Here is a 17,199-nt window from a genome sequence, read left to right on the forward strand (position 1 = left end):
TTCCCAACAAAACTTAATTCACAGCCAGGATTCGAACTTGCACTGTATGACTCACCCTGCAGCTGTGCTTTTACCAGGTGAGCTTCACTTTCCGCAATTTGCAAGGGTAAAAAACATAAATACATATTTGTCCAAAATGTTATTGGGGCAAAAGCTTTGAAAACCAGCATGATATTAGAAACCTTGAATTACTGCCAAGAGAAAAATAATATAATGTATTATTTACAATTTAGCACTAAAAATGCTAAATCAGCCAAAAGCCATAACTAGAACCAGGATGAGTAAAATCATCCCAGTTTTATTTTTCATACAGCCATCAATCTCAGCATATACAAAATCAGACGTAAAACACAAAAGAATCCCACTTACAGTTTACTAAAACTGTAAGAACACTAAAAAGACATCAAGTTGATATATAGATCTGGTGGATAAGAGTTGGCGATCAAGTACCTCTTTCATTCTACTCGTCTTTTTCAATCCAAGCACATGCAACTTACATGTCAATTTCGACGTTTCTTTTTTTATGATGACCCCATAGCGACCCAATATGACCACCTGACATCATGACCTCATTACCAATCTTATACAATACAGTTCCAATTGTATGCAAAGTCTCTATACAAAGAGGTATGCTAACAGCACAAAATAAATACTTGTGAGGGGCTGAGCCAGTGGTAATCTGCTAACTCGCACCGGGGATGACAATTAGGCTAGTGGGGTGATGTTAAGCCTAGGCTAATTCTCACTAAAGGGTGATGGTTAGCCTAGGCTAAGATTCACCAGGGTGAGAATTAGCCTAGGCTAAAATTCACAGGGGTAAGAATTAGCCTAGGACAAGATTCACGGGAGTGACGGTTAGACGGGGTGAGGATTAGGCTGTGACACAGGCAGCATATGCAACAAACTGGGCCAGTGAAAGCTTAAGCTTGCTACAGGTGTCTGGGAGTTATCTAGATCAATTACTCGCCACTGAGTTAGAGGAACCTGAAACTATAGAGGATATCATGTCAGGCTGCATGTGTTATGAGAATTAAGTGTAACTGAAGTAGTATCTGAAGTACCAATGCTGGATCAGCAGTCACCTGTAGTAGAAAGATCAAGGGGCCCGTTTCACAAAAGCGATTTGCAATGATTCGCAATCGCAAGCACTTCACAAATAAAAAAAAATGGGGTTACATAAAACTTTTGCAGGGCTGCGGCATCGCCGATTTTCACCAGAAACCTGCGATACTGTTTTAGGACATACCATGTCGCTCATACTACTAGCTCGCTGTGGAACTGTATGTACACTTTATTGAATGGATTGCTCAGGCAAAATATTCTGATGACAATATGAACTTGTCTCTGTATTTTATAACCCCCCCCTACACACACACAGTACTGTGCAAAAGTTTTAGGCAGGTGTGAAAAAATGCTGTAAAGTAAGAATGCTTTCAAAAATAGACATGTTAGTAGTTTATATTTATCAATTAACAAAATGCAAAGTGAGTGAACAGAAGAAAAATCTACATCAAATCAATATTTGGTGTGACCACCCTTTGCCTTCAAAACAGCATCAATTCTTCTAAGTACACTTGCACACAGTTTTTGAAGGAACTCGGCAGGTAGGTTGGCCCAAACATCTTGGAGAACTAACCACAGTTCTTCTGTGGATTTAGGCAGCCTCAGTTGCTTCTCTCTCTTCATGTAATCCCAGACAGACTCGATGATGTTGAGATCAGGGCTCTGTGGGGGCCATACCATCACTTCCAGGACTCCTTGTTCTTCTTTACGCTGAAGATAATTCTTAATGACTTTCGCTGTATGTTTGGGGTCGTTGTCATGCTGCAGAATAAATTTGGGGCCAATCAGATGCCTCCCTGATGGTATTGCATGATGGATAAGTATCTGCCTGTACTTCTCAGCATTGAGGAGACCATTAATTCTGACCAAATCCCCAACTCCATTTGCAGAAATGCAGCCCCAAACTTGCAAGGAACCTCCACCATGCTTCACTGTTGCCTGCAGACACTCATTTGTGTACCGCTCTCCAGCCCTTCGGCGAACAAACTGCCTTCTGCTACAGCCAAATATTTCAAATTTTGACCATCAGTCCAGAGCACCTGCTGCCATTTTTCTGCACCCCAGTTCCTGTGTTTTCGGGCATAGTTGAGTCGTTTGGCCTTGTTTCCACGTCGGAGGTATGGCTTTTTGGCCACAAGTCTTCCATGAAGGCCACTTCTGACCAGACTTCTCCGGACAGTAGATGGCTGTACCAGGGTCCCACTGTTTTCTGCCAATTCTGAGCTGATGGCACTGCTGGACATCTTCCGATTGTGAAGGGAAGTAAGCATGATGTGTCTTTCATCTGCTGCAGTAAGTTTCCTTGGCCGACCACTGCGTCTACAGTCCTCAACGTTGCCCGTTTCTTTGTGCTTCTTCAAAAGAGCTTGGACAGCACATCTGGAAACCCCTGTCTGACTTGAAATTTCTGCCTGGGAGAGACCTTGCTGATGCAGTATAACTACCTTGTGTCTTGTTGCTGTGCTCAGTCTTGCCATGGTGTATGACTTTTGACAGTAAACTGTCTTCAGCAACCTCACCTTGTTAGCTGAGTTTGGCTGTTCCTCACCCACTTTTATTCCTCTACACAGCTGTTTCTGTTTCAGTTAATAATTGTGTTTCAACCTACATATTGAATTGATGATCATTAGCACCTGTTTGGTATAATTGTTTAATCATACACCTGACTATATGCCTACAAAATCCCTGACTTTGTGCAAGTGTACCTAGAAGAATTGATGCTGTTTTGAAGGCAAAGGGTGGTCACACCAAATATGGATTTGATTTAGATTTTTCTTCTGTTCACTCACTTTGCATTTAGTTAATTGATAAATATAATCTATTAACATGTCTATTTTTGAAAGCATTCTTACTTTACAGCATTTTTTCACACCTGCCTAAAACTTTTGCACAGTACTGTACATATATAGTACACACATATACTGCAGTATACCTTTTTTTGTATATATACAAACGGTTTAAATAATTACAAAACAAAATTATTTATTTAATGACGTGTAACCCAAAGTTATGTGGGTGAAAAATAACAGTAAGAGAGCCAAGGTCATGTTGTAAAAACAAACACAGTGTATTTATTAAATACAATCATATACCAAAAGTACCGATTTATTCAGTATGATAATAGCATTATTGAGCAGATTGCCTTGTTTTAAACTGGTGACAATGTCGTGCAGCAATTATTACTTGAATAATAATAATACAAACAACATTAAATATGTACAATAAATAAGTTAAACAACACACAAACATGATACAAATAAATAAAATGGACCAAACTCAAGTGGCAAAAATAGTGACAAGCGCCTCCTCTCACTAGATAAAAGCTATCTAAAAGAAACCCGCCAGATCCCCAAATCACGGAAACAAAAAGCACTTTCCTCAGTTCATCTCAGCTACAGTTCACCACAGCAATAACAAAGCTTTATTGCAGCAGCCACCTCCGTGATATCACCTGCCACACACGTTTAAATAATGAGGCTAAACGCAGCTCGATTATCACACATGCCCCCTAATAAGGACTAATAAAAGTATCAAGGTAGCGAGTGTGCATTTTGGCCAAAAGACCCTTTTCAGCTGTGTAGAAACATTTTCTTTAAATATGTTTGCTGCAGTGTTGACTTTTTTTTTTTTTTTTACACAGCTGAAGAAGGGCTTTTCTTATGTATGTATGTATAGAACTCCAAAGTACAGCCTGTCAATTCTACGCAGCTCCAAATCTCTGTCGACAGTGAGGTATTTTGGTTTTCCTCAGCAAACTTTAAAGCTTGCAATTGCGAATCGTCGCAAATCGCCTTTATGAAATAGGCCCCAGGTCTTTTCAAAACAACTTTATTTGTAGACTCAACTACAGTATTAGTGGATGACTGTAAATATGATTTTCACAACAGTGTTGGACATTTGTTTTCTGAACTGTTGTAATATAATTAAGTTTTCCTGCTTATTTTAATGCCAGCAATGAGCAAAGTGATGTTTATAAACATTATGACATGTGTCTTCAGGTGCTTTACTTACTATTACAGCAACAGTCTGATTGAACATCTTGACTTTAATTGAAAAAAGAAAGAAAACTGTGGTAATATTTATTAATTTTATTTCTTTTACCTATCAACATTATAGTTATGTTCAAATCCCATGTTTAATTATCAATAAATTGATAAAGAAAAGTGGGGAAAAATGAAAAAACTAAATTGGTCATTTCTGAAAAACGGAATTTGCTATTTCCCATAATGGAAAATATATATAGTGATAAGGCAGGGAGGTTAAAGTCCTCCCTGCCAGAAACGTGTATTTGTTTATTTATTTATCTGTTTAACTGGTATTTATTAGTTAATTATCACCTGCACCTGGCTATTATTGTAAATTAGAGCCAGGTGCAGGGTATTTAAAGAAAGCAGCCAGTCTGCATAGGGCAGCTGTGTGAAGGCACCTGATTGAACGTGTGAGCCCCAAGAGTTTTAGTTTATAGACAGTAAGAGTTTAAGATGTTTGTGTTAATAAAAGGTTTTTAAAACATGTGTTTCATGTATTTTCCTTGAGAAACTATATAAAATAGGTTTAAAAAAATGATGAAAAAATGATTTAAATCAATGATTTTTCTTTTAAATCAAGTCGATTTAAATCAACCAACCCTGGTTTAGCTGGAGTGGCTGCACGGACCTCTGAAGGGTTAGGACTAAATTGCAGGATAGTCCTGTCGTTTTAATTCTCCCCGGAATTTCGCAGGGCCCCAATATATATTACTACTACATTATTATTAACATAAATTTGTTGCAATAAGAATGTATTTGCTGCTGTTACAGTTTATAATAAAGTATACACTGTTTTTATAATTGACATTATACAAAACACTCAACAAAGATATTTGTTTGGACCAGCTTGAGAAGGAGGTTTAAGTTAAAATGGTCTAGTAACTGAAACCAGCATTTCTAACATGTACTTTAGTAATATAATCAAGACAATGTCAGCTATGAAAGTGCTCCAGTGCAAAGTGTTTCAGCTTCGATAGTCAATCTAAGGGCTTTATGTGAACCCAAAAAGTGCCTTGCTAGTTTTGTACATGACATGCAAAGACTTGGTAAATCTGACCCAATTACAGTTAATGTTGCACAGAAAAGAAGATGCTGAATGCTGAAATGGATGACATGTTTTATTACAAAAACACATGAACATGTACTACTAATAATAATAACAATAGTAACATCCCTGTAAGGACTCTGCAGTCAATGTAATTAAAAGATGTAGCGTGTAGCAACAAAGGGACCTTGCTCATAGCGACTTGACCGTTAGTCCCTTAGGGAGCAAAAGGCCATGACAACCTTGTCATTTAGGAGAATCGTAAAATCAGCTGCACAGGGAATATGCAATTAGTCATATTAATATCAATAAATACTTTACATAAATATAGTCTAGAAGTTTGTATATATACAGTAAGCAGAAAGCAAATGTAATTATACAACTATTTATCCTGAAAGATGATTTACCTTAATGAAAAAAACCACACATATGAATCCACTTCACATTTCACCTCATGATTAATCATGAAAAGTTTGAAACCACTTAAGAATCGGACAGTGACAATGAAGTTTAAACAGCTCACTTTTTTCGTATGTTCCTAATTACCCCAGAGTGGTATTCCAAACTAATTAATGAAGGAGCTGTGTTGCACTGCAACTATGCAATTGCAATTATGAGATTATTTACTGTTCAGTAGGTAAACACTATCCCCAAAACTTGATTCACTTAGAAATTTTATTGGATTTCGTATGATGCATATAAACCTCTACACCTTAAACCTGCTTGTGCAAGGGTTGTCTCCCAAAGCACATATGCAACTATGTGATACCCTCTTACACCATCACCCCTTGAAATCTTCCAGAATACAGCTAATATTGTGTTACAGTTACCATGAGATTGTACAGCCGATTCAAAGTAGTAATCTTTGAGGGTAGTACTGCTGTGTGTTTTTGATGAACAGTCCTTGCCCTGGTTATGTAATGTTAACAGCACAAGCAGCACCAGTCTCATCCTTCTTATTGTACATTTTCAGTTCAAAGCCTCTGTTTTGTAATAGTGCATAGGCCACACATAAAGAAAACATGAACCACTCAAATAGTTAATAGAAATGAGCACATATTTAGAATATGCTTCGCTGCATGTTGCAATAGTAACCCAGCCAGCATACCTTTATATCAGTCTGTGGGTTTTTTGTTTATTTTCTCTGCTTGTATTTGGCAGTAGGTGAAAATTACACCCCGGGGTAACATGCAATAACATTTTACATTTTGCAATAGGTACACACAGCGGAAGAACAACCTAACTTCTTTAATCTCTACTGTGTTGCGTTGTGACTTTATGACGTTATTTTAAATTTCGGCCTAATGCAGGGGTGTTCTGGGCATGTTTACTCCAACCTTGACAGTATTACCACTTACAGTATGTGACGCGATTGCATACAATTATGAAAATCAGGCATCTATTGTGAAACTCGTTGAGAGCACCAAAACTCATAGCAGCCAGAACAACATCCTGTTTCCACATGGTATACTAGTAAACTGGGATTCCTCCCATAATGTTCCCATCTACACTACTCTTTTTTGGTAGTATATATTAGCTATAGAATCAAACTGTGCTCCTACATTTATAAGGCATTAAAAAGGTGAATACATCTTTAATTTAAAGATTGTACATGTTTACAATTATAATTTTATGCACACAAAATACCATACTTCCTTCTGTTTCCTAACATAAATTGCACATGTTTAATTCAGAGACATTACCTTTCAAAGATGACACTGACAGAGCAACACACATGAGAGTGATACACTTGACCTTTCTGTCTTGAAATTTAAAGTAAACTTTTAATCTGCTCAACTACAGAACTATGTACTTGAAGAAAAGTACTGCTTCTCTGAGGGGGAACAAAAACTGCTATTGTAGAGAAAAAAATCTTGAAGTGTCCATATACAGTGCAAACATTATTTTCTTTTAAGACAGCAAAACAGCATATATTTTAAACTACTGTATTAATCCAGTATCTGTATCGAGTTTCCCTAACTGGAAATATAATAATTTAAGTAAATAAAGGATCAGCTTGGCACTTTATGAACACACAGTGAAGGACATAAGCCGCTGCAGATCATTATTGGACTTTTCAAAGTCAACTACAAAGTATTACGCTGGTGCATTATTTCCTATAACTGTTTTTTCATGATGCAATACAACTATGATCTTGCACAATTGTAAAAGTTATAAAAACAAAAACAAATTTAAGATGCAAAAAAAAAAACATCTACAGCTGCCAGAATGTAATGTTGCTGCTGCTATATGAGGTACTCCTGGCCGTAGAATCTAGCGCCATAGCACCAAAAGTGCCTATTTATTACACTGTAATTTCATTGGTATACATGTTCTGTAATCTAAAGTGCTACCGGAAGGAAGTTCTTCTCCACACTTGTAATTTTCAATCACACTAAGAAATATTGTAAACCATCTGAATTTGACATTATGTTATTATTCCTTTCAGTTTGCAGCCTTTAATTAAGGTTGTATAATTCTAAACAATAACATTAAACAAAAAATTAAAGGGAAACAAATGTTTTCAAAGGTTATAATAGATATATTATATGACATGCATATTCGCTTCATAATTTCTAATTCAGATATTGTCCAAATCTTAGGACAACTCAAAACTAAAAGTGTTAGGAAGAATTTTCATATATAGTATATACTGTACTAAGTGGTAATAATATCAACTTCTATCAAAAGCATTTAACATTAAAACAGTAGGAGGGTGTCAATATATTTCAACTCCATATAAAAAACTTAGATCCTGTAAACAGAAATAGCTACTGCAGAAGGATTATTTGTAACATTTGGAATGAAATCCATTCAGCCATTTTGCAGCTATGGCAATAACAAGTTTTCTTAGGTCTATCCAATTAGCCAAATTTCCCATGGGTATCTGCTTAATCTAACTGGTCCTACGCCATTTGAAACCATGTTTGTCCTTGTAGGATAGAGCCTGGCCAATATAGTTAATGGATAATTTTGGGGATACCACTGTAATATATATATATATATATATATATATATATATATATATAAAAATAATTTAAAACATTACTTAATATCCGCCAAGATATTTTTAGTCCTAAATATTAATTTCCCAACCCCTTTCTTATGATAACACCTTCATCCAATTTTCTTTTTTAAGATTATATGCACATGATGGAAAGGCTCTGTAGATTTGTTTGCGTCATGAAGAATCTAGAAGAATCTAAAAGAAAATCTAGTCATACTTACATGTGTTTTAAAGATTTTAGCACAGGATTGTTGAATGAACAAAGCAAATCTGCGTCAGTCCATAGTACACAGCGGTGTCAATCATCAATGCAAATGCTTATAGTCAGTGTTAGTGAAATGCTATTGGTTAAATAAAGGTGTATTGAGTCCAATAAGTTTGCTCTTGAGGTGATCCTGGGAACCTGTTAGGGTCCATCTGGAGGGAGGGATTTCCGGGGGGATTTTGGTCAGAAACCCATGTGGTGGCAATGGGAGCTAGCAGAGAGCCAGGACTGACAATGTCTAAAAGTCAATAAATAGCCACAAATTGTAAAAGTTTACCTGAGTCTGTTGTCCCCTTACCCCAAAATGTGTTTTCTATGCACAGCATGCGCATGTCAAGGAGGTGAGCACACTATTTTATCACCAAAAAAGAGCTTTACCAAGCCGCCCTTCCTAGCATGAGGTACATTCATGGCAACATCATCATGAGATAATATCACGAGAAACTCATTTTGCATGTTACTTGTAAACCTTGCCACTTGTCAACCTTTGTCTTTGCTACTGAGGGTTATTTCACCAGAACCCACAGTTAGGTGTACAAAAATTATTACTTGTATTATTGTCTTGACCACATATACAAATATTCATATTGACTGTGATTTTGGCTTTCAATTTACAGTAATAATGGTGCTTTAATTCCAGAACAGAAAGTACAGTACATTGATTTGGAGTCCCTAAAATAACAACCAGCTTAAACATGTTCCTTTTCTTCAAAAATTATAACTTCAAGCTTAGTGCTAAGGCCTTGTGATTAAAGGCAAAAAAGACGGTTACTATGGAAACAGTGTTAGAATGGAGTGAACTGTATTCTATACAGCAAAGTTGCTCAGTGTTGCTGTATAGGGCTGGGACAATGGATTGATGCATCAAATCGGTCCAATACCCATCGATGGATAAAATCCCCATCAAAACTAAAATATTTATTCCAAACAGATTACAGTACGTTGGAATGTAATCTATATAAACTAGACACGAGTTTATGAAAAACGTATTTTTTTTATTTTTTTATTCAGTGACAGCTGCAGCATCACGCATTGCATCTTGTTAATACTGTACCACATAACCTTCACGTTCATAGTAAAATTGGTTTAATTTACGTTTTTTTTTTCTTTCTATTGAACAACTAAATGGGCATTTAAATGGTAAATCTTACTTTTTCATTTAAATGCCAAAGCGACTCATCTTTATTAATTTAAATACAGTTACTCGTCATAACGATTGTAATAGTGTGTCCAGCAAAACACTTTATTTTTCATTATAGCTTTAATAAAGATTAGTCACTTACTAACATGTTGCAATCTCGTATGTATGTGACAAATGAAAGCTTGGCCTATTTAAAAGCCCATTAAGTTGTTTGACAGAAAAAAATAACTAAATTAAATCAAATAAATTACTAAATTAAGCCCTATATATAAATACATGTATAAAAACAGTGAAGCAATATGAAAAAAATAATAGCATCGGCGGTAATGGTCTGTTTTGATTAGAGGGTGAGCATTAATTGCATTATTACAGAAATGGTGGAAAAACCACCATCATCCCAGCCCTACAGCTATATATGCAAACTAACTGTAACACTTATACAAGTATATACAGTGAATGTCACTTAGGATCAAGCCCGGTGGTAACTACAATATCAACATTTTGTTATGTCCAGATCTTTTTGGGCATTAAACTCCATCAATATTCCTCCAGTTCAATTAGCTTTTTTTGTGATTTCAATCTTGTTTTGCTGCCTCTTAGCGTTACTACAAATGCAGTACTAAACACACAGTATATGAGTGCGATTACAATGCTGATGGTGTAGCCCTCTTTAGATCAGATCTTGGCTTAGACCACTTGTATTGTCGCGTAAAAAGACACAGTGTAAATTCATTTCAGTTCAGGGTTACTATATTAAGCACTGCACCCTCTCATTTCCAAGGTGTTTATAAAACAGGTCCCAGGATGCCATGGTCCATTTGGGCTTTTAGCTGCCAACACTACATCTTGAATATGTTAAATTAGTTAGTCTTGCTCAGATTCAGATTTTTTCAATTTAAAGTACATATGAAGTGAACTCCTTGGGGATGGATGTTGTTCGTAAGTCTGAAATGTCTGTAACTCTGAACATGAGTTTTCAATGGTTTTAATAAATGTACACACCTGTTCCCTACACTCTCAATCTGGTGACTAATACAAGGACACAGCATAGTAATGCAATACTCATATCAATATGGTTCTGTAGCAGAAACACAGATTTAAACGTCCAGGAAAACATGGCGTTAGTGTAGTTCTTGTTTTTATTTTATTTTAAACAAAATGCATTCATGCATCTTGCTCAGTCATTCAGTCTCCTCTGGATTGAAAAAAAATGTGCTTTGTTTAAAACTAAAATGTTCCTAGTAATTTGTCTGGATACATTTATTTGTGAGTAATTGTGCCTTCTTCATGACCAGCACACCCCTTATAAGAGTGTATATCTGGTTCCATTCCACGCATGGTTGAGTGATGGCATACTTCCGACGGAAAGTGGGATGTTGGATTGACCAGTCAGTTAGTAAGTTTGGTGTTCGTAACTCTGAGGTTACTTGCATACATTTATGTATGTGAAAGGTTCACACAGCATACAACATACTGGTCCATATTTATTCTGTTAATATTTCCCCCAAATTATTACTCCTAGTTAAAAAAAAAAAGTTTATTGAGTTGGGCTCTAAGTGCCAGCAATTACTGAAGAAATAAAGAATACAAAAAAAACATTTATCATAAAATAATTGAAAAGGGGATTTTGTGCCAGACAATGCTATCTCAGCTTGTTAACAGTACATATTAATATTGCCCTTAAACTGTCAACCTGCAAACTGATTTCATTTGAGTTCAAAGACAACAATCTGCCTTTTCTTCACTGAAACCAATTTCTAAGGTTTTATGCTCCCCCGCGACTGATAAAAAGATTTTGAAGTAACATTTAATTAGCTTTAAGAGTGAGTTCTCGGTACAATTCACTGTGACTGAGTTTAGCTCTGAACTGACGAAGGTTCCAATTCTGATTAGCCATTCTCTACTGTACATAATCCATTTCTTCACCTTATCAGTAACTTGCAGGTAATACAAGTTGCTTAAATCTATACACCCTTTCATAGCTGCAAAGATATTTCTACTGTACAACCCAAGACATCTTGCAGTTAAGATTATTGATGCAATTTCCAGATTGTAGAATCACATGAACAGGACACAACATAACTATATTTCTGTATGAAACTGCACAATTAAAGAAGAATGATCTAAATTACTGTATGTTTGTGTAGTATTTATCAATTAAACAATAGGTATTTTAATCCTATAATCTCCCTAGTTTATTCCAATGCAAGGTCATATAACCATGGTTAACATCACAGTATGCTTACACAAATTAATTTACTTTTAAGGTGATTTTACCATATCTATTTCAAATGTACTTTTTTTTATCTTTCATTATCATTCAGTATCATATGCGCACCATCCCTGGCTATAGATAGAACAAGCAAGTCAATATTGGAGAGGGCTTTCATACAGTATAAGTGATTACCTCATTATTGTAAAATTACCACAAGTAAATTTGACAACTGGAAACTTCTAGAAAAAATCAGAGGAACAGCACAGCTGAATATTTAATAAAAGGCTCAATTTAAAATATTTAAATTAAATGACATCTGTATATGATATATCCTTAACGTACAGCTACAGGGGGGAAAATAATGTAGCACTGTTACATGAAACCCAGGCTTGGAACGAAAAGTAGAGTACACATTTACATTCATGTAAATTAAGCATATTCAGCCCTTAGATCTTGTGAATCATAAGCAAAAAAAAAAAAAAACCTTCATGTGAATACTGCTGTGTGTAAATTATTCAAAGTCATTATATAACATGCTGCAGTATAAATAGACAACCATTTAAATATTTAAAGGCCTTCCTTACAGAATCACATTGATAAATAGTGAGTAAATAAGGTAATAAGCTGTTACCATTAACTTTTTAAATGTAGTTTCTTATGATGTGCAGTTTCTATATGCTTTCTGTTGCTAAAAGAAATCAACGTTTTATATAACATAAAAACACTGATATCATTTTATTTTAGTAATAGCCTGTACAATCCAAATTAGCCGGTGATTGTTTATAATAGGCATTACTGAGACTTTGTTGATTTGAAGCTAACTATAATATGTTATAACTATATATGTGCTAACTATAACTAGCTGTCAATAAGTGTTTTCAGGTTACAATCCTGAGACGTCACAATCAAAAGCCTAGAACACTGCCTTTTGCACGGGAGTTTGGAGCTTTTTACTTCAGTAATCCTGGGTTTATTAAACTTCAAACCTCTGAATCTACTGTGTATATATATATATATATATATATATATATATATATATATATATATATATATATATATATTCATTTCAAATTAATTTAATCACAACAACCCTTGTAGATTGTAAATCCTTAAAATGCTGTTTCCAAAATCTGCCATTATTATCAATGTATTAAACATAATTCTTAATAATTGTATAGTTGTATAGATCTATATAACACAGTTCCATATAAAAAATGCACATGCAAGTCATGTTTTCAAAAGTGTTTGCTATCAACACTTCCTTATTTAGAACAGTATAACAGACTATATATAGTCAGTATATTTAGTATGGAGAATTGGATTACTTACCAGTGGTTTCCACAATGCCCTCCAAGATTACAACAATTTCAAACTGCTCGGTCTGCATGGATCTCTGGGAGAGTTCATAGAAGGGGCTCTTGGTATCGATCACATGACATATTGTAAGGGGGGATACGAGGAACAGCTGATCAGCCCCGGTGCTAAAGCCCACATCCAACTCCAACTGATCGAGGGGGAGAAACTCACCCTCAGGCGTCTGCCGGGACTATGCAAGCGTGCAGAGAAAGAAAGGAGAAATATCAGCATAGCCACAGCAATTCTTCAAGACACCATGACAGCTATTCACATTTTGTCAGCATTTTCTGCAATCAAAAATAAACTCAACAAATCACAACATTGAACAATTACAGGGAACATCAAATACATACTTTTAAAATCTATGTGAATAACTGGAAAAAGCCATTCCATTTGGTAGTTATAGATTTTTCTGTTACCTAGAAAAGTGCCAACATTTTTAAATGACTCTTGGGAGGTACTGGGAAATATGTTTACAGTTAGAATGTGTAAACCATTGTCATAAATTACTGTAAACATTGACTCTTCATGCCCTACATAAAACACTGCTACTTTTCTCACCTGCTGTTAACGTGACTGTTTAACCTGATTATTATTTCAGGGTGTCCTGAATTTTAATGAGGATTACAATACTAGCAGTGCTCCTTAAAATGTGATACAGTACTGCTCTCTTTCAAGGTTGAAAACTGTAAACAGCCATCATGATTTTAAACAGTGCACTACAGTTTGCTCTGACATTAAACATGTATGTCAGAATTTGGTACAGAACTTCAAAAGTGAATAGCCTAAGAATGATGGCAATTCAGACAACACAAAAAATAACCAACATTGGTTTGCTTAATATTACAATTGTATATTGTAAACCAAATGTAATTAATGTACTGTGGGTTACGTTTTGGGTTAGAATAGGGTTAGTCAGGCTAAAAAATCCCCCATCCAAATGTTCCACCAACAGGTATTGGGGCAGATGAATGCCAAACACTCTTGACAGTCATCGCTTATGGGGGGTAAAATGAAGCGCAAATGCCCTCCCTAGTCCTTTTGTATAGAAGTAGACCATTAGTAGTAGGTGCATGCTATTTGGGCTACCACAATGCTTGTGGAAGAATTGCTCATTAAAATGAATGATTTTCTGTTCAGGAATACCTAGATATTTAGTGAGCAGGGGGGTGTCATTCTGCATTCCTAAAAATAAATGGATAGTATTTGGGGGTTATTGTATCACTTTGCTTTAGATCTTTTTCATGTATTTGAGAGTGGGCAATTATCAACTGAGGGGTAACAAATTATTGTCTAAACATAGGGAAGGAGGAGGTCTGGTCTTGTCTGTGGACTTTAAATAAAACATGTGGTGCATATTATTAGCCTACATTTAAAGGAAGGAAGGAAAGAAAGAAAAAGAAAGAATCTGATGATCTTAGTTTAAAATAGGTAGTTTAAAATATAAATAGGTAATAAAAAATACCAGATTAAACTATTGAGACAGTATGTTGTACTCAAAACAAGGCTGACTACAATTATGTTAACTATTGATTCATATAAAAAAAAAAGAAACTTACATTAAAACACTACAGTAGATGGCAAATATACATGAGATAATACAAATGTATCAGATCTCTGAGAACTTAAGAAAGAAAAATGGATCAAGCTTAAACAACTAGGAAAGCAGTACAGGTGTGTGTAATAAAACATGCTCTGTAAAACCAGAATAAAACATACATGGTATACAGTCGGTTTTAAACAATGTTGTGTTTGTTTGTTTTTACAGTAAGTGTTTGAGAATATACTTTAGACGAACAAAATACGTTTTAGAAAAACAAACATTCTTAAACATCTGATGTACTATATGGGGAGTTGCAGTGAAATACTTACTTTAAGCAATTTGCAGCGGATTTGAGCTGATACCATGTGGCTGTTGCGGAGATTGCCGACCCTGAACATGAGTGTCAGTTTTCCATCTCTCATAGAAATAACCGCATGTTCACTAAACATCAAGGTCTCTGCTCGCTTCTTGGGTTGAGACATCTTTATAAACATACAGCCGATCAAAAAAGCATCTACTATGGATCCAAGGATAGACTGAAAGAGAAATAAAATGATCCCCTCTGGACATTTGTCAGTGATATACCTGAAGCCGTAGCCTATTGTGGCTTCTGTCTCAATAAAGAATAAGAAAGCTGATGGAAAGTTGTAGACATTGGCAACACACGGCGTATACTTATCATCGTGGGCTTTATAGAGATCGCCTCGAATGTAGGCTATGACCCACCACATTGATGCCATGAAAAGCCACGCTACAGTGTAAGTCAGGACAAAAATAAATAAATTCCAGCGCCATTTCAGATCTACCAGGGTGGTAAATAAATCCGAAAGATATCTGCTTGTTTCACTCCCCAGGTTACCATGCTGGACATTGCATCGACCGTTCTTGTCCACAAACCGTTGCCTTTTCCTCTTGGGTGCTGGTTGATTAAATCCGGAGCCACTAGATGAAGTGGTCACTACTTGGTAGTCGTCACCAAATTTCTTTCGAAGTGCAGACATAATATGATGAGAACAGCCAGAATAACGAGCCTTTGAATACAATTGGAAGTGTTGTTTCCCGTACCTTAATTAAATACCTGATTCTGTTCCTGTTCGGCTTTACAAACGTGTTAAAACAATAAGCATGACGCAGCTTATTTATTTATTTATTATTAATTTTCTTTTTGTAAATTATCTATTCACGTAAAGTGGCTGAAATAACTACTGTATTACAATGTTTATGCAGTTCCCCTTTCTTTCTGCTACAGTCCTTTCGAGAATAATCACACTGATGGGAACAAAAAGAAAAGAACCCCCCCAGCTTACATATATTCCTCACCTCTTTACAGCTACAAAAGCATAGCTCGCAGAATCTGCAGCGCCTATGAATAAACCAATACCGCAGCTTCCAACTGGTGATTACTGTGTTGATAAAGCCTTCCCGATTCTGGTGCAGGTTGGTTTGGAGTTACATATGATCTGCGTCTTGAGAAAGTCCACACCTGACATTAAAAGTTCTAAATGTGAAGAGTGATTCATTAAGCAAGTGGCTTTCTTCAAAACAGATCCGGTGACTTTAACGTCAAAATAGATGGTTTCATACTTCTGCTAATTCTAGCTCAAATTGTATGCGTTGGTGACGCATGTGTCGGTCCCCAGACCCGTGTACTACTGCAGAGATATACATGTATTCGCTATGCAGGATGGAGTTGTGTAAGAGACCTGAGGTCTGTTCTTGGTGTGAGTTGCCGCGTTCGATACTGTCAGGGTCTGACGCTCATCTTTGAAATCGACTCGTTGCTTTGCTTTTCAGGTGAGTGAAATGAAAAGCTACAGCTCAGGGTTTTTTTGTTTTTTTTTCCCTCGCTCTCCCCCTGCGCTGCTCCTGCGTAATATATGCTCCTCCTGCTGAGTTGCACTGCTGTGCTTATGCTTGTGGTACCTCGAGACAGTTCTGCAGTGCTAGCTACTGTATGGGGCATAGACAACATTATACATTGTGAAATACATTGTGATCAATTCCTCACCATATTACCAATCGACCTGCAAGCTTGTACATAGTAGAATGTAGTGTTCACTCGAAAAAAAAAAAATGGAACATGGAATAATAATATTGCCTTCAGCTATGTATAGTCCCATGATATATGTGTGTGTGTATATATACAGCTCTGGAAAAAATTAAGACCACTGCAAAATTATCAGTTTCTCTGGTTTTACTATTTATAGGTATGTGTTTGGGTAAAATGAACATTTTTGTTTTATTCTATAAACTACTGACAACATTTCTTCCAAATTCCAAATAAAAATATTGTCATTTAGAGCATTTATTTGCAGAAAATGACAACTGGTCAAAATAACAAAAAAGATTCAGTGTTGTCAGACCTCGAATAATGCAAAGAAAATAAGTTCATATTTATTTTTAAACAACACAATACTAATGTTTTAACTTAGGAAGAGTTCAGAAATCAATATTTGGTGGAATAACCCTGATTTTCAAGCACAGCGTTCATGCGTCTTGGCATGCTCTCCACCAGTCTTTCACATTGATGTTGGGT

General features: G+C 35.9%; 1 protein-coding gene across 1 annotated transcript in view; it reads right to left on the reverse strand.

The window, feature by feature from the left end:
* LOC117426270 (G protein-activated inward rectifier potassium channel 1) overlaps positions 1-16,478 on the reverse strand; it is a 35,894-nt gene extending 19,416 nt beyond the window's left edge. The window contains exons 1-2 of the mRNA XM_034043684.3: positions 14,993-16,478; positions 13,094-13,310 (exon numbers count right to left, since the gene is read on the reverse strand). Of these exons, the coding sequence (XP_033899575.1) occupies positions 13,094-13,310; positions 14,993-15,664 (889 nt within the window). The 5' untranslated portion in view covers positions 15,665-16,478. The remainder of the gene's footprint in view (positions 1-13,093; positions 13,311-14,992) is intronic.
* Positions 16,479-17,199: the final 721 nt, after the last annotated feature.

The sequence above is a fragment of the Acipenser ruthenus genome, chromosome 11 (assembly GCF_902713425.1).
Source record: "Acipenser ruthenus chromosome 11, fAciRut3.2 maternal haplotype, whole genome shotgun sequence".
NCBI classification, from domain to species: Eukaryota; Metazoa; Chordata; class Actinopteri; order Acipenseriformes; family Acipenseridae; genus Acipenser; species Acipenser ruthenus.